At 36.5% G+C, this 19210-nt stretch overlaps 1 protein-coding gene across 3 annotated transcripts in view; it reads left to right on the top strand.

Annotated features, from left to right (window-relative positions):
- VPS13A (vacuolar protein sorting 13 homolog A) overlaps positions 1 to 19210 on the top strand; it is a 254299-nt gene that overhangs the window by 121640 nt on the left and 113449 nt on the right. For all 3 annotated transcript variants that reach the window (XM_062208443.1, XM_062208441.1, XM_062208442.1), the window contains exons 27-34: positions 1439 to 1518; positions 3085 to 3144; positions 3332 to 3485; positions 5393 to 5509; positions 5592 to 5695; positions 8352 to 8519; positions 11457 to 11761; positions 18035 to 18182. In XM_062208443.1, coding sequence (XP_062064427.1) covers positions 1439 to 1518; positions 3085 to 3144; positions 3332 to 3485; positions 5393 to 5509; positions 5592 to 5695; positions 8352 to 8519; positions 11457 to 11761; positions 18035 to 18182 — 1136 coding nt within the window. The remainder of the gene's footprint in view (positions 1 to 1438; positions 1519 to 3084; positions 3145 to 3331; positions 3486 to 5392; positions 5510 to 5591; positions 5696 to 8351; positions 8520 to 11456; positions 11762 to 18034; positions 18183 to 19210) is intronic.

Consider the following 19210-nt stretch of genomic DNA (forward strand, 5'->3'; position numbering starts at 1 on the left):
CTTAGCTAGGAGATATGATTTATACATCTTCCCCCACCCCCATGTTCTGTACTTGTTCCATAGCCTTGAGAACTTGAGTGTGATAGACTGTATTCTGGTTTTCCCATGCCAACGCCATCATGTATAGAAGATATGTTTTTGTTTTATTATGATTTTTACAATAGGAAACAGTTTGATATTTGGAAAGAAAAGTAAACCAACTTGATAATGTTCTATAGTGATTCATAAATATTATAATAGTTACATTTGTAATTTGTTTTTCCAAGAGCAGAGGATTAGAATAACCTTGTAAATATAGCACAATTAATTACAAGACAATTACTGATGCACCTATTTTTGTAATAGTTTTACTTCAGTTTTTTCAGGAGTGGTTAATAGTTTCTTATGTAAAGTCAATGATCAATAATTGATGAATCAGTAAATGTAGACAAAGTGGCACTTGTTATGAGTTGAAAATGTGCTCATAAGCTTTTAATTTGGAGGAATTTGTGGAACTTGGCATTTTTTTCTCAAGAATAATATACTTAGTTTGTAGTCCTTTCTTCCAGGGTCTAGATATGAATTTTTAGCAGCCATATGTAATATGCTAGTGGTAGTTTGTAAGGCATTATACAAAAATCTCTTCTACAGCAGTTTTCTTAGTCTAACATTTTGAACAGATGCAGTAATGTAACTAGTAAGTACTGATTATAGACTAGTAAGGTTTATTTTAACCTAAACTAATATACAGAAAATCTTGATTCCTCATCACGTTGTTGAGCTATCTTCTCAATAACTGGATTGTAAAAAAAATTTGATAATTTTCTAACTATTTCTGTGACCTAAGGCCAGAATTCTCCTATGCCTTTTGATTGCTCCTCAAAGTCATTCTGGTCTTTCTTTTCAAAATTTATTTCTTTACAGGGATAGCTCTCATCTGCTGGCTCACTCCCCAAATGCCCACATCATTTAGGAACAGATAGGCTGAAGTGTAGAATAGAGAACTGAATCCAGGACTCCCATGGGTGACAGCAACCCAATTACTTGAACTGTCATTGCATTCTCCCAGGGACTGTCTTAGCATGAAACGAGCAAGGAGCCAGAGCTAGATGTGGAACCCAGGTATTCCATTCTGAAACCCCAGAATCTCAAGTGTTCAGGGTAAACTTGCCTGCCCCTATTCTTCTTTTTCTTCAACTGACTGCTACTTTTTCTTACCTTTCTTCCTATCTGGGTTTAAAAATTTTAGTCTTGTATGTCACACAAGAGAGAGAAAGGAAATTGTGAGGATATATTATTCTTGCAGAGTTTCAAAAAATAAAGAAGGGACCAGATTGGGTAAGGTCACATACAAGGCCCAGAAGTCATACAGGAAAGTCTTTTACAATTCCACAGTTACTCATATTGCCTGCCTTTATTGTCAGTAATTTTATGATAGATAATTTAAAATTATTTTCAGATGTAAACAAGAAGCCAGTTTATTTGGTTACAACACTGGATAATACAATGGAAGATCTGTTAACACTGGAATATGTGAAGGTAAGCCAGCAATTCCATTATGTGCTTGATAGGGGTGAGTATGCTGCTGGAATGTTGTGATCTAGTTTCCTAAGTTTAGTAATATTCAGCTTGTTTAATTTTCATTTCTATAGCAGTCTTTGTCACTTGTAACACTTTAAGGTTTCCCATCATCCCGTATTAAACAGTTGTGATTTAGGAATAATTTCATATAGCAAATTAAGTAGCTCTGTGTTTTAAGTAGACAGGATCTGTAGTTGGACTTCTTTCCCCCCAACAGCATACTGAAAAAAAATTTTAGTCTTGATGGAATTTATTATTGAATATGATGCAAAGTGATGCTTTCAGTTCATTTACCATCATTGTTTGAAGTTACCTGATTTTCCTAGTGTCCATGACTCTATTCTGTTCCTATTGATTTATGGTATTTGTATTGTTATCTATTAGTTGAATGTATTATGGTCCATTTCTGCTTTATTCCATGTTTTCATTTTTTTTATGTAAGTGCAGCATTATCTTTAAAATTGCTGTAACATAAGAATAATGCTAAAATAACATTTTAACACTTGTAAGATCATTTTGTTATCCATTACTAATGTTAGATGTGTTAGGATTTTTGTTATTAGTTATGCATTAAATAACTTTTAGATTACCAGAGTGTTTCTAGAGGTGAAGAAAATAAATGGATAACGAAAATATGGTATAAATAGAAATGGAATATTATTTGATCTTTAAAGGGGAGACTCCTATTATTTGTAACAACATGGATGACTCTGGAGAACATTATCATAACTGAAATAATCTATTAAAGACAAAAATTAAAGATCTCACCTATATACAGAATCTGACAAAGTTTGGCTCATAGAAGTTAAGAGTAGAATGGTGGTTACCAGAGGCTGGGGAGCATAGGGGAGGCAGGGATGGGGAATTGTTGATCAAAGGGAACAAAGTTTTAGATAGACAGGGAGAAATAAGTTTTGAGATCTCTTGCTCAGCAGGGTGACTATAATCAACACTAATGCTTGTGTATTACAGAATAACCGAGAGTAAAATTTTCAAATGCCTCACCATAAAAAAGAAAAAATAGATAAAATGGCAACTATGTATATCAGCTTGATTTAATCATCCCACAATATTTATATGTATGAATCAAATTTTATCCCATAAATGAATAAATTTTTTATTTATCTATCAAAACTAATACTGATAAGTTTTTTTTAGAAAAAAAAAACAATATTTGAATATTTGTTGGACAGTTGTCATAAATTTTGTTTTCAAATAAAGGAGGAAGAAATTTGGAGGAATTGTTGGTACCTAAGTGTTCTTTACACTTCATATTGTGTAACTTTTCCTTTCTTGATGATATGCAACATTTATTCAATACTTGCTGTGTGCCAGAGAGGCCTATACTTAACACATTTCTTTTGTTCTGGTAAAGCAGTTGCTTTTTTAGGTAAACTTAAATTATATTAAAAAAACACCTGGAAAAATTACACAAATGTATAATAGGACTGTCATGTAATTATATAGGCAAGTACACATATTCAAGTACACATGTTCTAATAGTTTTGTTTTCTCTTTGAGTAGGTTGAAAAAGGTGTACCTGACTTGAAAAGTACCTATAACAATGTGGTACAACTGATTAAGGTATGAGAGGATAATAATTTATTTTTAACTAGATACTAGATTTCTAAGTATATTGTGAAAATTATTTTCTAACTGAATGTATAAGATTGTTTAACTGTATCCTTTGTAGCCAAAGTATAGTGTTTTATAGAGACCAGACAAGCGAATTTTGATTGACTTATTTAGTAAAATCAGCCTTGTTCTTTAGGTGAATTTTTCTTCTTTGGATATTCATTTACATACTGAAGCACTTGTGAATACAATAAGTTATCTCAATAACATCCTTCCACAAACAGAGGAAAAATCAACTTCAGCATATGTTGGAGAGACTGAAGACAAAGGAGATGTCATTAAAAAATTAGGTATGTGTCTTTAAAACTCAACCTCAAATATTTTTACCAAGCAGATGATAAATTTAGTCTTATTTTAGTAACTTGAAAAAATTTTTAAGATTTTTTATTTATTTGAAAGTCAGAATTATATAGAGAGGGAAAGACCCAGAGAGATTGTCTACTAGTTTACCCCTAAGATGGCTGCAGTGGTCAGGGCTGTGCCAGGCTAAAGCTAGGAGCCAGGACCTTCTTCCAGGTCACCCACGTGGGTGGCAGGGGCCCAAACACTTGGACCACCTTGTGCTACTTTTTTCCAGGCCATTACCAGGGAGCTGGATTGGAAGTGAATTAGCCAGAACATGAACCAGCAACTTTACCCACTATGCCACAACGCTGGCCCCTATTAACTTGAAACACTGGCTTCAGAATTCTATTTGTTTATTCTATTTATTATATAATTGGTTTTAATTTAAGGTTATACAGAAGTATTTAATTTAGATTAAAACTCATGGGGCCGGTGCTGTGGCACAGTGAGTTAAAACCCCGGCCTGCAGTGCCCGCATCCCATATGGGCGCCAGTTTGAGTCCTGGCTACTCCACTTCCGATCCAGTTCTTTGCTATCGCCTGGGAACGCAGTAGAATATGGCCCAAGTTCTTGGGCCCCTGCACCTGCTGGGAGACCCAGAAGAAGCTCCTGGCTTTGCATCAGATCAGATCAGCTCTGGCTATTGTGGTTATTTGGAGAGTAAACCAGCAGATGGAAGATCTCTCTCTCTCTCTGGCTGTACCTCTCTTTCAAATAAATAAAATAAATCTTAAAAACAAATGCATTAAATAACATTATTTTAGATAAGAAAAATTTGACTAAAATGTGAATGATGTCATAGTTTAGTAGTTTAATTTTAAATTAGAATACAAGTTGAACATTCATAATCTGAAAATCTGAAATGCTTCAAAATCCAAAATTTTTGTATTATAAGTTTTATAAAACTTGTGGATTTGGGAACACTTCAGATTTTGGGTTTCTTTTTTAGTTAGGGATGATTTCATTTTATTGATTTTTTTTCCTCATAGGAAATATCTATACAAATATCTATATTCTTTCCTTATAGGAAATATAAGTTATCTATTGTAGTGATATAGTGATGATTCTCATATCTGTTAGTTTAGGTTTTATTTCCTCTTTGTGCTGCAGTCGTAATTGCTTGCTATAACAGGGTCCACTAAAGAAAGAAAAACCACACACAAATTTGAATAATGAAAGCTTAATATGAAAAATAAAAAATTTTAAATACTTTATTTGAAAAGCAGAGTTAGAGGGGGAAAGATCGATCTTCTTTCTGTTGGATCACTCCCCAAAATGGTCACCATTGCTGGGTCTGGGCCAGGCGAAAGCTACGAACCCAGACCTCTATCCAGGTCTCCCACATGGGTGGCAGGGGACCAAGAATTTGGTACATCTTCTGCTGCTCTCCCATGCTCATTAGCGGGGAGCTGGAACGGAAGCATAGCAGCCAAGTTGGACACCAGTGCCTTCATAGGGGATACCGGTGTTGTAAGTGACATCATAAGTCACTGTGCCACAATGCCAGCCCGGACTTGAGCTTTGTAAATAGTAAAAACTTGTTTTTAAATACTAAGTATCACCTAGTTGAGTCCCATAAGATTGAGGATTTTATAGCTACAGCTTCCTAAACTCAAATGTTTAGTCTCTAGGAACAGTGTTATGTTTTGCCTCTGTATTTGCTTTTGTTTTCATGGTATTTGTTTTTTTGAATTTCCAGTAAAGTTGGGAATATCTTATTTAGCTTTCATTTGCAAATCAAGTTTTCTGTAGTATTGTTACTTGTGGTGATATTTCAGTTACTTCATAAGTGTAGTGAAAAGCTACCGAAAGTTTTTCCTTATGTTTTAAAATATGATTTTTTTTTTGCAGCTTTAAAGCTGTCCACAAATGAGGATATTATTACCTTGCAAATTTTAGCAGAATTATCATGTTTACAAATCTTCATTCAGGATCAGACACGTAACATTTCTGAAATTAAGATTGAAGGTAATAATATTTCAAATATTTCAAAAAAAAATTCAAAACTTAAATGTAGGAAAAGCAATTACTTTTCCTTTTATTCCCTTAGGGCTTGATGCTGAGATGGTTATGAGGCCTTTGGTTGCTGAAATAAATGCAAAGCTAAGGAATATAGTTGTTTTGGATTCTGATGTAACAGCCATATATAAAAAGGTGAGAATTTGTATTTACTAAGTAATAGTAATAGCTGACGCTGTGGTGCAGTGGGTTAATGCCCTGGCCTGAAGTGCCAGCATCTCATATGGGCGCCGTTTCGAGACCCGGCTGCTCCTCTTCTAATCCAGCTCTCTGCCGTGGCCTGGCAAAGCAGTTGAAGATGGCCCAAGTCCTTGGGCCCCTGCACCCACTTGGGAGACCTGGAAGAAGCTCTTAGCTCCTGGCTGCAGATTGGCGCAGCTCCAGCTGTTGCGGCTAATTGGGGAGTGAACCAGTGGATGGAAGTTTTATTTTCATCGATGTTTTCTAGTGTAGCTGTTGCAGTTTTAAGAGTCCTTTGAACAGGATGGTATTAGAAATTGAAAGATAGATATTTTCTTCCCTAGTGTAAAGCAGTTAAGGTTTTTGGAAGAGACACTGTTGTGGAGTTGGACAGGCTTACATTTTCTTGTTAAATATGATTCCCTTCATTATAGCACTGCTTCAGATCCCTTCAGTTACATATTGTATTTAAGATGGAGGTTACGGTTCTGGGATTGTGCTCCATGCTCAAGCTTTCATCTTCCCTCTGCTCTTGCGCCTCAGAAAGTGCTGTTTGTATACTCTTGGCTCTTTACTTGATGTTTTAGACTATTGCTTGTTTCTCAGTGCTTGAGATCTTAATGGTGAGTATTTGGGGAAAGGGCAAAAGGAAGAGTTTGAGTAGACTCGTCAGCACCTGGTCCATTTTCAGCCCTAGCCAGGGCTGTTTCTCTAAGTCTCAGAATGAGGCATTCTTGGTGATCCTCTCCCCTTCTACCCATTCACCTGACAGGATGTCTATGGTGGCTCCTCTGTAGTGCTAATTAATTCTCTGCCACAACAGAAGGGAGCCTCAAATGGTCTGGTTCCAGGAAGGTTTTCTGTTCTCCCATATATGGAGCGAGTTTTCTTGTCCCTGGAGTTTTGAATCTTCACATGGACTCTAAGAGCAAAAGGTCTATTGTCCTTCCCTTAGGGTCTTAAAGCTTGGTTTTGAGAAGAAGATAATCCTTGGGATGCTTTGGGGCTTTTCTGCAGTACAGGCTTCTCTTTCTCAGCATTATAACCACGGAAAATTTTATATGATTGTTTGCCCTGCCTACAGTCTTTCCTGTGCTCCCAACAGACTCATGAAGTACCTGCAACTGAGCGTGAACTCCCCTTATGTCTGTGGTTTACAGGCATTCTGTATGTCACGTTAGTCCACAGTCAACCTTTGTTATTATAGCTGAACTATATTCTTTCCTAGCTTATATAGTACCTAGCATCCATTTCTCCTTCTCTCTCTTGCAAGTGAGGTGATGCTTGCTTCTATCTTTTCTTTTCACTTTTCCTTAGGTTTTACTGTGCTTTATTGTCCTATGGCCTCAGATTTGTTCTATTTTTAAGAAAAATTACGATTCTGTAGTTTTCAGGTCATTTCTTATTGGTAGGATTTGGAATGGCCCTCTCTCTAGCTTTGTGCATCTTAGACAAAAGTAGAACTGTAGAGTTCTTTTTCAGCTTTGTCTTGTACTTCAACATTTCAGAGGTCCCTCAATATCTTCGGTTCTTGAGGATTGTTTAGTCTGTGGTTGGAATGGATTGCTTGTTGATGGTTTTTTTTTTTTTTGGACAGCCAGAGTTAGACAGTGAGAGAGAGAGAGACAGAGAGAAAGGTCTTCCTTTTTCCGTTGGTTCACCCCCAAGTGGCTGCTACGGCCGGTGCGTTGCGGCTGGTGCATTGTGGCTGGCGTGCTACGCTGATCCGAAGCCAGGAGCCAGATGCTTCCTCTTGGTCTCCCATGTGTGTGCAGGGCCCAAGAACCTGGGCCATCCTCCACTGCACTCCCGGGCCACAGCAGAGAGCTGGACTGGAAGAGGAGCAACCGGGACAGAACCGGCGCCCCCACCGGGACTAGAACCCAGAGTGCCGGCGCCGCAGGCGGAGGATTAGCCTAGTGAGCTATGGCACCGGCCTTGTTGATGGTTCTTTAGCCCCTTGCCCTTTTAAGAAAGTCAAGAACACGATAAACAAAGTTAGTGCTCTCACCATGTTCTAAAATTTCTATCTCCTATTGTCTCCATAATTTTCAATTGGTATTTCTGAGCTTGAGATTTTAAATTCAAGTAGGTAAGGTAATTCCTAGTTTGTAACTAAGATGAACTCTTAACTAACTTATAAATTTAAAAAAAGTATTAAAGATGAAACCCTTTTGAGCAGTCTGTAAAATCTGTTCACCTTCATCAAGTCAAACGAAGTGGATTACATTTACTTGTACAGGTTTTTTATTTTATTATTTATTTTATTGTATTTTAGACGATTAGCCAAGAAATACACTTATATGGTGATTGTTAGTACCAAAGAATATACTGTGAATGAAAATGCATATTCTGTTTTCTCTTCTGTTCTCCATTTAAAACACAAAAAAACTGAGCCATGTCTACTAACTTGACCTTATGACCCACAAAGGAACAGCAATTTGAAAAACCTTGCAGTATAGTTTCTAATAAAGCAATTAAAATTATTGCCTCCTTTGTATTTGGCTGGAATACTTGACTATTCAAATATATGTACATTTTGTTTTCTTTTTATACTGAAGGCCCATCACTTCAAAAATGGATTATAATAATTTAATTTTATCTTATTAAGGCTGTTTATATCACTGGAAAAGAAGTTTTCAGCTTCAAAATGATTTCTTACATGGATGCAACTGCTGGTCCTGCATACACAGATATGAATGTGGTTGACTTTCAGGTTGATTTAACTGTTGGTTGCATTGAAGTAGTTTTTGTCACAAAATTTCTGTATACTGTATTGGTAAGTATTTTAACAAATTGTTTGCTTTGTGTAAAATATAAAGAATAACAAGAATTCTTGGCTTAATTGACTTTTTCTGAGTTTTCATGACTTTCTGGGTATAATGTAATGCTTGAAATGAATATGTATTACCTTATATAAACATCAATTTACATAAGCATATTACAGTTATTGAACTTTAATATAGTAGCATTGAATATGTAATATTTAGCATATGATAGTTACATATTTAAATTTTTTAAAACATGACAGGAGCTTAAGTCTTTGTTTTAAAAAATACTGAATATCGAGCCAGCGCCGTGGCTTAACAGGCTAATTCTCCGCCTTGCGGCACCGGCACACCGGGTTCTAGTCCCGGTTGGGGCGCTGGATTCTATCCCGGTTGCCCCTCTTCCAGGCCAGCTCTCTGCTATGGCCCGGGAAGGCAGTGGAGGATGGCTCAAGTGCTTGGGCCCTGCACCCGCATGGGAGACCACGAGAAGCTCCTGGCTTTGGATCAGCTCGATGCGCCGGCTGCAGCGGCCATTGGAGGGTAAACCAACGGCAAAAAGGAAGACCTTTCTCTCTGTCTCTCTCTCTCTCTCTCTCACTATCCACTCTGCCTGTCAAAAAAAAAAAAAAATACTGAATATGTAATTAAAACCTTTTGGTTTCAAGTCACAATTAAAAGTTATATTTTCAATTGCATTATAATCCTTTGAATATACGAGCTTTATTTATTTATTTATTGGACAGGCAGAGTTAGACAATGAGAGAGAGACAGAGTGAAAGGTCTTCCTTCCGTTGGTTCACTCCCCAAATGGCCGCTATGGCCGGTGCTGCACCGATCCGAAGCCAGGAGTCAGGTGCTTCCTCCTGGTCTCCCATGCGGATGTGGGGCCCAAGCACTTGTGCCATCCTCCACTGCCTTCCCAGGGTCACAGCAGAGAGCTGGACTGGAAGAGGAGCAACCGGGATTAGAACCTTGGGTGCTGGCACCGCAGGCGGAGAATTAGCCTAGTGAGCCGCGGCGCCAGCCTGAATATAGCAACTTTAAAGAGTTAGATTTAAACACACATTTGACTCTGCCCTAAAGTGTTTGAGGTTTTTTTGTTTTTGTTTTTGTTTTTTTCTGTTTCCCATAAATTTCTCTTCTGTTGTTATGTTTTTCTCTTGTTGTCAGTTGATACTTTTTGTGGTGTCACACCTGTCTCTAACATTATTTTCTTTTAAAATGGTATCTCTACGTTCTAGAGTATAACTAGGCAATCAAATCTAAGGATATGTGAGGTCAGGTGTTTAACATAGTGGTTAAGATGCCCACATCCCATAGCAGAGTGACTCTATGTTTTGAGTTCATCTTCCTGCTAAAACAGACTATGGGAGGCAGTGGTGCTAGACCAAGCAGTTGGGTCCCTGCCACCAAGTTCCTGATTCCCAGCTTCAGCCTGGTTCAGTCCTGGCCGTTGGAGACTGAAGATGGGACTCCTGTCTGCCTCTGTGTCTCAAATAAATACATTATCTTTAAAAATCTAAGGGTTTAGTAGAGTAAATAGACCAAGTATGGAAATATTTATAAACAAGGAGTAGATTTGTGTACTTGCTTGACTATATTTCAGGATTTAGAACCATTTTTTTGTTTTGTTTCATTAAGTAAATAAAAATGAAGGCCAGCATTGTGGTGCATTGGGTTAAGCTGAGACTTATAATGCAAGTGCCTGTTAAGTCCACTTCCAATCTAGCTCCCTGTTACTGCACCTGAGAAAGCAGCAGATGATGGCCTGCCTACCACCATCTGGATGGAATTTCTTTTTCATGGCTTTGGACCAGCCCAGCCCCAGCTGTTGCCTTTGGGGAGTGAACCAGTAGATGGAAGATCTCCATCTCTGTTTCTCTCACTTAATCTGTCACTCTGCTTTACAATAATAAATAAATTTTGAAGAAAAAAAAGTAAAGATGAACAAGTGTTCTTTAATTTCTTTTTATTAGTCAAAAACATGTCACTGATGCCTCTTATAACTTTATATTTAAGAATTATTTAAAATAAGTATTATTTTTTCCCCTGAATGTGAAAATTAAGTGTAAGTCTAAGGAATTTATATGTTGTGTCATTGAAGTACTTTTTACTAAAATTCAAGAATTAGAAAAGTTAATTTGAGGCCGGCGCCGTGGCTTAACAGGCTAATCCTCCGCCTTGCGGCGCCGGCACACCGGGTTCTAGTCCCGGTTGGGGTGCCGGATTCTATCCCGGTTGCCCCTCTTCCAGGCCAGCTCTCTGCTATGGCCCAGGAGTGCAGTGGAGGATGGCCCAAGTCCTTGGGCCCTGCACCCGCATGGGGAGACCAGGAGAAGCACCTGGCTCCTGGCTTCGGATCAGCGAGATGCGCCGGCTGCAGCGGCCATTGGAGGGTAAACCAACGGCAAAAAGGAAGACCTTTCTCTCTCTCTCTCTCTCTCTCTCACTATCCACTCTGCCTGTCAAAAAAAAAAAAAAAAAGTTAATTTGAGAGCTTTGGAAGAAAAATATTTTATTTTTTAAACCTTAAAAATAAAATCTCTGTCCATTGAGTTTGTATGGGAACTGGAATTATTTAGCTGTTAAGGAAAGTGAGACAATACAGGAAATAGATATCATTGAGACATTCAAGTATTGATATTTTGCTTTATTCTAAGGATGATTTTTTATTTTATCTATACTAATATACATGGTTTTTAAAAAAAACTTTGATGCCATATTATCTCTAAGGCCATTTTGCATGAACTTTTTTGAGATATTCTCATATCTTTGTGTTATTAATTTTTATAGTCGAAAATTAATATTTTTGTAGACAGACTTGGAATAAATAATGCCTGTGGCAAATAAAAATTCTTAATGAAAATAAAATCATGGACATCAACATGTATTTATTAGGTCTTATCGATGGTAACTTTAAGAATATAGTTTTGTTATCTTTACAGGCTTTTATAGATAATTTTCAAGCAGCTAAACAAGCCTTGGCTGAGGCAACTGTTCAGGCAGCAGGAATGGCTGCTACTGGTGTAAAAGAACTGGCACAGAGGAGTTCCAGAATGGCGTTGGATGTTAATATCAAAGCCCCTGTTGTAGTCATCCCACAGTCTCCAGTATCTGAAAATGTTTTTGTTGCTGATTTTGGACTCATCACGATGACAAATACATTCTATATGATAACAGAGAGCCAGAGCAATCCCCCACCTGTTATTGACTTGATAACGATAAAGCTGAGTGAAATGCGACTATACAGGTAAGCTTTTTATATTTGTGTAGAATGCTGTCTTAAAATTTTTACATTAAAGGCTTTGGCATCTTGAGAATTTTGTGTGCAGTGATATTTGTCTTCCCTAAGCATTTTTTGGTAAGATCGATCATCATCTTATAGTTTTAAAAACCTGAGAAGTATTTGAAAATTACTTCTTAAGTAATTAGGGAAACTGAAATTTATTTTCTGATGAAGTCTGCTTTTGTGTGGTTTTTGAAAGTTCTTCATAAATTTTAAAGTTGTTGAAGAATTTAATGGTATAAAGTTGATGGTGGTATCACCTTCTTAGTCATCAATATCTGATTATGTGTTTTTACTTACTGTTCTGGTAAGAGGTTTCAGTTTTTCTGATCTAAAAAAATATAGCTTTTGGTGTATTTTCGTTTCTTTTTAAAAATTTATTTATATAGTAGAAAGAGTTGAAACTATTTATGTAGTTGAAAGAGCAAGAGATCTTCCATCCCCCAGTTCACTCCCCAAATAGCCACAACAGCCAGCACTTGCCAGGCCAAAACCAGGAGCTAGGAGCTTCTTCCAGGTCTCCCACATGGGTGGCAGGGGCCTAAACACCTGGGCCATCTTCTGTGCTTTCCCCATGCCATCAGCTGGGAGGTGGATCAGAAGTGGGGCAGCTGCGGCATAAATCAGCGCCCACATGAGGTGCCTGCATTCCAGGCAGCTACTTTATCCTCTATGCTACAACACCGGCCCCTAGTGATATTTTCTCTAATGTTCTTTTGTTTTCCTTTCATTGATTTTTATTTGACATTTATTATTGTATTTATTATATATATTGATTTCCTTCTGTTTAATTTGCTCTTTTTCTTTGTTTAGAGATTATTGATTTAATGCATTTCTTCTTTTCTACTATATACTATAGTGCTATAAATTTTAGTGCTATACATGTTGATGTAAACTTTTCATTCCTTTCTGTGTAGCTCTCTTCGCTGTCATTTTGACATACGAACTTTTGCTGTGTTTGTCTCCCAGGACTCTAAACTCCATCATCTCAATTCAGATAGTTTCCCAGCCTTTTTTTCAGTTCTTCCTTCCTGACCTGTAAATTGTCTCAAAACAATAGTAAACACCTTGTGTTTTCCCTATTTCTCTGGAATCACTATTTTTTGAGATCTTTTGTCTTGCCTAAATAAATAAACAATTTTTCTCTCTCTCTCTGTCTCATATATATATATATATATATATATATATATATATATATATATTTAATCTCCTGCATGTTTTCTGGAAGGAGGTGGGAAGTTGTTTCAGGCAGGAGGGCAAACACAGTTGATGTTACTACATTTTGGACGAGAAAAGTTTTCATAAATTAAATATTTGAACATTTACTAAGCACTTAATATATCCCATGCACAGTAGTAGAAACAAGAAATATAATAGTGAATCTTTTTTTTAATTTTTTTATTTCATAAATGTGAATCTACAAAGTGCAACTTTTGTATTGTTGTGGCTTAATAGTGAATCTTTTTAAGGGATTAATAAATAATGCCTATCTTTTTGGGTTGTTATAGTAGATCCCATTTAATAAATTTAATGAGCTGATGCATATACATATTAATTACTTCTAGATTTTTGAAGAGTTTTAGTAAATAGGTCAAAAAGAGAGAAAACTGGAGGTTAGAGGAATATTTTGGTAACTTGTAGTAATTTACATCAGAATTATAGGTGACTCTTTGGAGAGGAAGAACGTATGTATTGATGTTGACAAACCCGTAAGGTCTGACCCACAATAAAGTTGTTTACCTGCTCCTGTTAGCTTTGGATCTGGAGAATCCAAATCCACTGCAGATAAACTTGTAAAAAGACAGTGTGCCATTTTGCTAGTTATCAGAAGCCAAATAAAAACACAGTGAAGTTCATTTAAGAGAATCACACCCATTTCCAAGTAGCTCTTGAGCATGTAAGAAATGCTGGCCATCTGAGATTTGAAACAAGTTAAATTGTCAGCCAAGCTGAAAGAAGCAAAACCCACAGTAAAAAGGCTGAAACTGGCTGGAGACAAGCCACATTGAATTCAAGTATCAGCAAATTTTTCAAGCAGTATAGAAATATATCAATAAGGCAAACTTTTTCTCCTTTTATCTCAATCTCATTGTCTACACAAGAAACCCTCTGTGGTTAGTTATATATATCCTTCTGAATATAAGCCATGGGTATAGAAGTGTATTTTTGTCTGAATAAATATTTTGTATATACAATAAACCCCTGAGATGATGTAACAGAAAAAGAATTACAGCTGACTTAAAAGTAGAATTAATAGTAGCTGATAATTTTAAAAAATTTTTTAAAAATATTTATTTGATGGGGCCTGCGCTATGGCATAGCAGGTAAAGCTACTCCCTGCAGTGCTAGCATCCCATTTGGGCACTGGTTTGGGTTTTGGCTGCTCTACTTCTGATCCAGCTCCCTGCTAGTGTGCCTGGGAAGGCAGTGGAAGATGGTCCAAGTCCTTGGGCCCCTGGACCCACATGGGAGACCCAGAAGAAGCTCCAGGCTCCTGGCTTTGGATCTACCCAGCTCTCGTCATTGCATCTATTTGGGGAGTGAGCCACTAGATGGAAGAGCTCTCTGTCTCTCTTTGTCTCTCTCTGCCTCTGCCTCTCTGTAACTCTGCTTTTCAAATAAATAAAATCTTTTTTTAAAGGATTTTATTTATTTATTTGAGAGGTAGAATTATAGGCAGTGAGAGGGAAAAGTAAGAAAGATCATACAGAGATTCTGTAGAGTGGACACATGGGAAGGAATGCTAAGGAATGCTAATATTTAAAATGTTGGCAGAAGAAGAACCTTCCAAAGAGGCAAAGGGTGCAAGGCATTTGGCAGGTTAAGTCCCTGCTTGAGATGACGGTTTGTATGAGAGTTTCTGGTTCATATCTTGGCTACTCCACACATCCAACTTCCTGCTAATATGCCTAGGTGGCAATCAATCATAGCCTAAGTATTTGGGTTCCTGCTAAGTCCAAGAAGTGCAGAAATTACAGAGAAATATTGAGACAGTCAACTTCTATTTAATAATGAGCTATAGACATTATGATTTAATTTTAAAGTACTGGATTTGTGCATTAATTAACCTGCAGCATTTGACCTTTGTAAAAAGTCAGAATTATTATAAGCAGTTAATGTTAGGTAATCAAGAGATTCAGTATAAAATTTTATATGCTCATTCTCAGTAAAATAATGATTTAATGCCCTACAGACATTGTGAACTCTTTAAAAAGCGAACAACCTAATTTATATCTACTACCTAATTTACATCTATTTTTAAAATCCAGGTAATTCTAGTACTATATATTTCAATATATATTTAAATGGATTATAAAATTTACACTTATCTAATTCATATATATATATATATGAAATATACATATTAGAAGTGTTCCCCACAAAGTTAAAAGAAAATAAGGAAGAAGGAAACCAGGACAATGTATTGAGGAAGCATTGAGAATACTATTGTTGTTAACCATGAATTAGTAGTAAGTGATTGTATTTTTCATGCAGTAGTTTTTTTGTGTGTTGAGCATCCAAAGTCAATTTGATTCACACAAGACTGAATTTTTAAACATTTATTTATTTGAAAGGCAGAGTGAGTAATAAGCAAGATCTTTCATTTGCCGAATCACTCTCAAATGCCCATATCAACAGGGGCTGTGCCAGGCCAAATCCAGGAACCAAGAACTTCATCCAGAACTTGCACATGGGTGTTAGGGATTCAGTTACTTCAGCCATCATCTATTTCCTGCCTCCCAGATGCTTTAGCAGGAAGCTGATTGGAAGTGGAGTAGTCAGGATTTGAACCATGTACTCCAACATGGGATACAGGCATCCTAAGTGTGACTTAACAACTGTGCCACAACATTAAAAATTTGTTGCCCATTCTTTATTGTAATAATTTTATCATTATCTTTGTAAACACTTTTGAATAAATTTCTTCCATCTAGATAAATAGTAAGAATGCTAATTCTGTGTCAAAGTTATTTTCTCTGAAAAAAAACATTCTTATCCATACTACCCAAATATCAGGGTGAGTTATCTTTCATATGTGCCCTCACATAAGTACCTTGACATTTTTCTGTTACTGCATTTAATAAAATACATTTCAAAAGCTAACTGTCTTCTCTGTAGTCTCAATTAGAATTAAAACTTCCTAAGGGAAGAGACTATACTTATCTTCTTTGCCATGTGTATTTAGCTCACATGAGAGGAATACATTGTAAAAGCCATAAATATTTGCTATTGTGTTCAAGGAATATGAACAATTAATATATACACAATGCAGGTAGTGACAGATATGAATACTTGTCTTTATGTGCTAAGGAGATGTAACTAAACAAATTTTAAAAATCAATTTCTAAATTATTTTAGGGGAAAATGTGGTTAAAATATGATGTCTATAGCCCGTTATTAAACAGAAGCTGATTGTCTCAAGATTTATCTGTAATTTCTGTAATCCTTCAACTTGCAGGACAAATCATTTCACATTTTCTAATGTCTTCACTAAATGTATCAGCCATTTTAAAATCTCAGCTAAAATCTAGCTTTCCATGGAGTTCTATAAAATAAAGGCCAGTTTTGCTCCTCTAACATCTCACCTTTCTGAGGATAAGAGATACAAATAATTTTTCTTAATTTGCAATGATGATTCCAACTCTTGCCATTATATAGCATAGTACAGACTTACCACCTTTTACTCATGTTATAGTCCATCAACAATTAAACTAGTCAGTGCTTATTTTTTAAGACTGAGATTCTTGACTCTCAAGTCTCTAAACTGCTCTCTACATTATTTTACTCCAACAGCACCCTCTTGTTGTGAATGTCTTCCCTGTTATTCTTCAACGTGACTCTTTATAATTAACAATTTGACCCATTACCTTCAGTCACATCTGCCTTTCAAAATTTCAATCTTTAATGTATTGATTAAATGCCTAAGGTATAACTATATGGTATAATGCACAGCCATTAGCATTATATATATTTATATAAAATATTCCTTATAGGGCTTTTAGGTTCCTTACCTTCGTAGTGTTAAGTTGAGATTACACAGATACATGAATGCCTGTATAAGTCTAATGTCATTTTATGGATTACCCATAAAATGGTTTGATACTAGGCGTTCTGAGGGATCCCTGATGAAGTCTATTTTTTTTTTTTTTGCTATTGAGAAATTGGTAGTTTAAATTCTACAGTCATAGTTTCATACCTTAAGGATTTGCTACCAGTTTAAATTTAAGTACATTATATGGAGGAGTGGAATTGAGATTCTCACTTGAAGGTGCAGTGGGAGGCTTTTATAGTCAGGTTGTCACTTGAAAGAGTTGAGTGGCCAGCGCCGCAGCTCAATAGGCTAATCCTCCAACTGCGGCGCCAGCACACCAGGTTCTAGTCCCGGTCGGGGTGCTGGATTCTGTCCTGGTTGCTCCTCTTCCAGGCCAGCTCTCTGCTGTGGCCCAGGAGTGCAGTGGAGGATGGCCCAAATGCTTGGGCCCTGCACCCGCAAGGGAGACCAGGAGAAGCACCTGGCTCCTGGCTTTGGATCAGCGTGGTGTGCCAGCCGCAGCGGCTATTGGGGAGTGAACCAACAGAAAAGGAAGACCTTTCTCTCTCTCTCTCTCTCTCTCTCTCTCTCTCTCACTATCCACTCTGCCTGTCAAAAAAATTTAAAAAAAAATTGAGTGACCTGCTATACTATTCTTCATCACTGAGCATTAGTTATTACCCTTGTAAGTGCTTGGAAAAGCAAATGTGATTCAGTTTAATATGAAATTGTATACATTCAATTACTTTGATTCACAGAAACAAATTTTATATGGTACAACTTAGTTTTTTTTTTATAGGTGCTGTGTGGTAGTCTAAACATCTAAATCAGTGAATTAAAATATTTTAAAATATCTTATATAATGTTTATTTTCTAGATTGTATAAAGATAATACATATTTTAAGGATTTGCTGTACAATTGCTGTATTTTTGGTACTTTTTACTGTATTGCAAAATCCAATTTTAAAAATTTCTAAAATGAGCACTTGCGCCCTGAGAAAGTTAGCTAGGTTTATAGTGGGGAGGAACATGTCCTATTTGACAGGTCCTACTTAATATGTTTTAGCCTGGTATTTTTTTGTCTTCACACTTGAAAAATTACTAATTTCTCTACTTGTATATAAAATGATCAATTTATTAAGTCATTCTATTTTACTATCTGAATGTATGTGAAGCAATTCAGATTAACATATTTGTACTTACAGATCTCAATTTATTAATGATGCATACCTTCAAGTACTGGATCTACTACTGCCATTAAATCTTGAAGTGGTTGTTGAGCGAAATTTATCCTGGGAGTGGTACCAGGAAGTTCCTTTTTTTAATGTAAATGCTCAGCTAAAACCCATGGAGGTAACTTTTGGGATGTGTATTGATATCTATTTTGTTTGTTGAGAAATACTGCTTGTAGATATAGAATTGATACATAATCACCTCAGGTAGAATTGAAATAGCAGCTATGGTAATCTAGAATTTATTTTAATTATTTAATATTTTCCATTTCTTTAACACATATTTGAATGCCTACTATATGCTTAGCCCTTTACTAGGTATTGGAGCTACAATAATAAAGCTATGGCATTATTTCTTCATGGAACTTACTAGTGCAATGACGGTGATGGTTGTTCGGAAGTAGATAGATAGTAAAAACATAAACAGATATGTATTAATGTAGTTATAAAATTTTGTTAAATTACATGAAGTAAACAAATATTTGGCATGGTGTTGTAAGTAGTCAATTAGATATATTGATAGAGAATGTACTGTGTCTCAGGTTTGCTGAAGTGATAGCAGCATATATTCTGGGAGGTTTCTTTAAGTAACCTACTTAGCAAATTGCCTTCCTTCTTCTCACCTCTAGTTTCCCTTTCTATTCTGTATAAAAAATTGTATTCAACAACAGAAAACTACCATTTTAGAGATTTAGGACTTCAAAGTCAAAAATATATTCAGACTTTAAAACATGATGGTGTCAGCTAAAGATCCTTAAGCTCCTAGTATGTAAGGTAATATGAAGATGAATAGATGGAAAGTATCTTCTTAAGGTAAATGTTTGAAGTCACTTTGTAAGACAACAGACAGAAATTTGTAAACACAAGTGGCATGTTCCACCCAGTGTGCTGGGGAAATCCCTGCCCCCCAGGCTCAGATCTTTGGCAGATTATTAGGAGGCAGCAGAAACACTGCTTTCCCTCACTCTTCCCTGAGGAGAATCCGTGCAGAATGTTGAGGTGATAGTATAGCCCATCTACAAATGCCCATTTACCTTCTGGGACAGACCCACAAGGATGAAGTTGAGTCTTTCCCTGTCCTGATCCATGTAAGTAGTTAGCAGCTGTTGTAGCTAATGGCAGAACCCACATATTTTATCCCTTTTGGAC

This window comes from Lepus europaeus, chromosome 12 (genome assembly GCF_033115175.1).
Source record: "Lepus europaeus isolate LE1 chromosome 12, mLepTim1.pri, whole genome shotgun sequence".
Taxonomy (NCBI): Eukaryota; Metazoa; Chordata; class Mammalia; order Lagomorpha; family Leporidae; genus Lepus; species Lepus europaeus.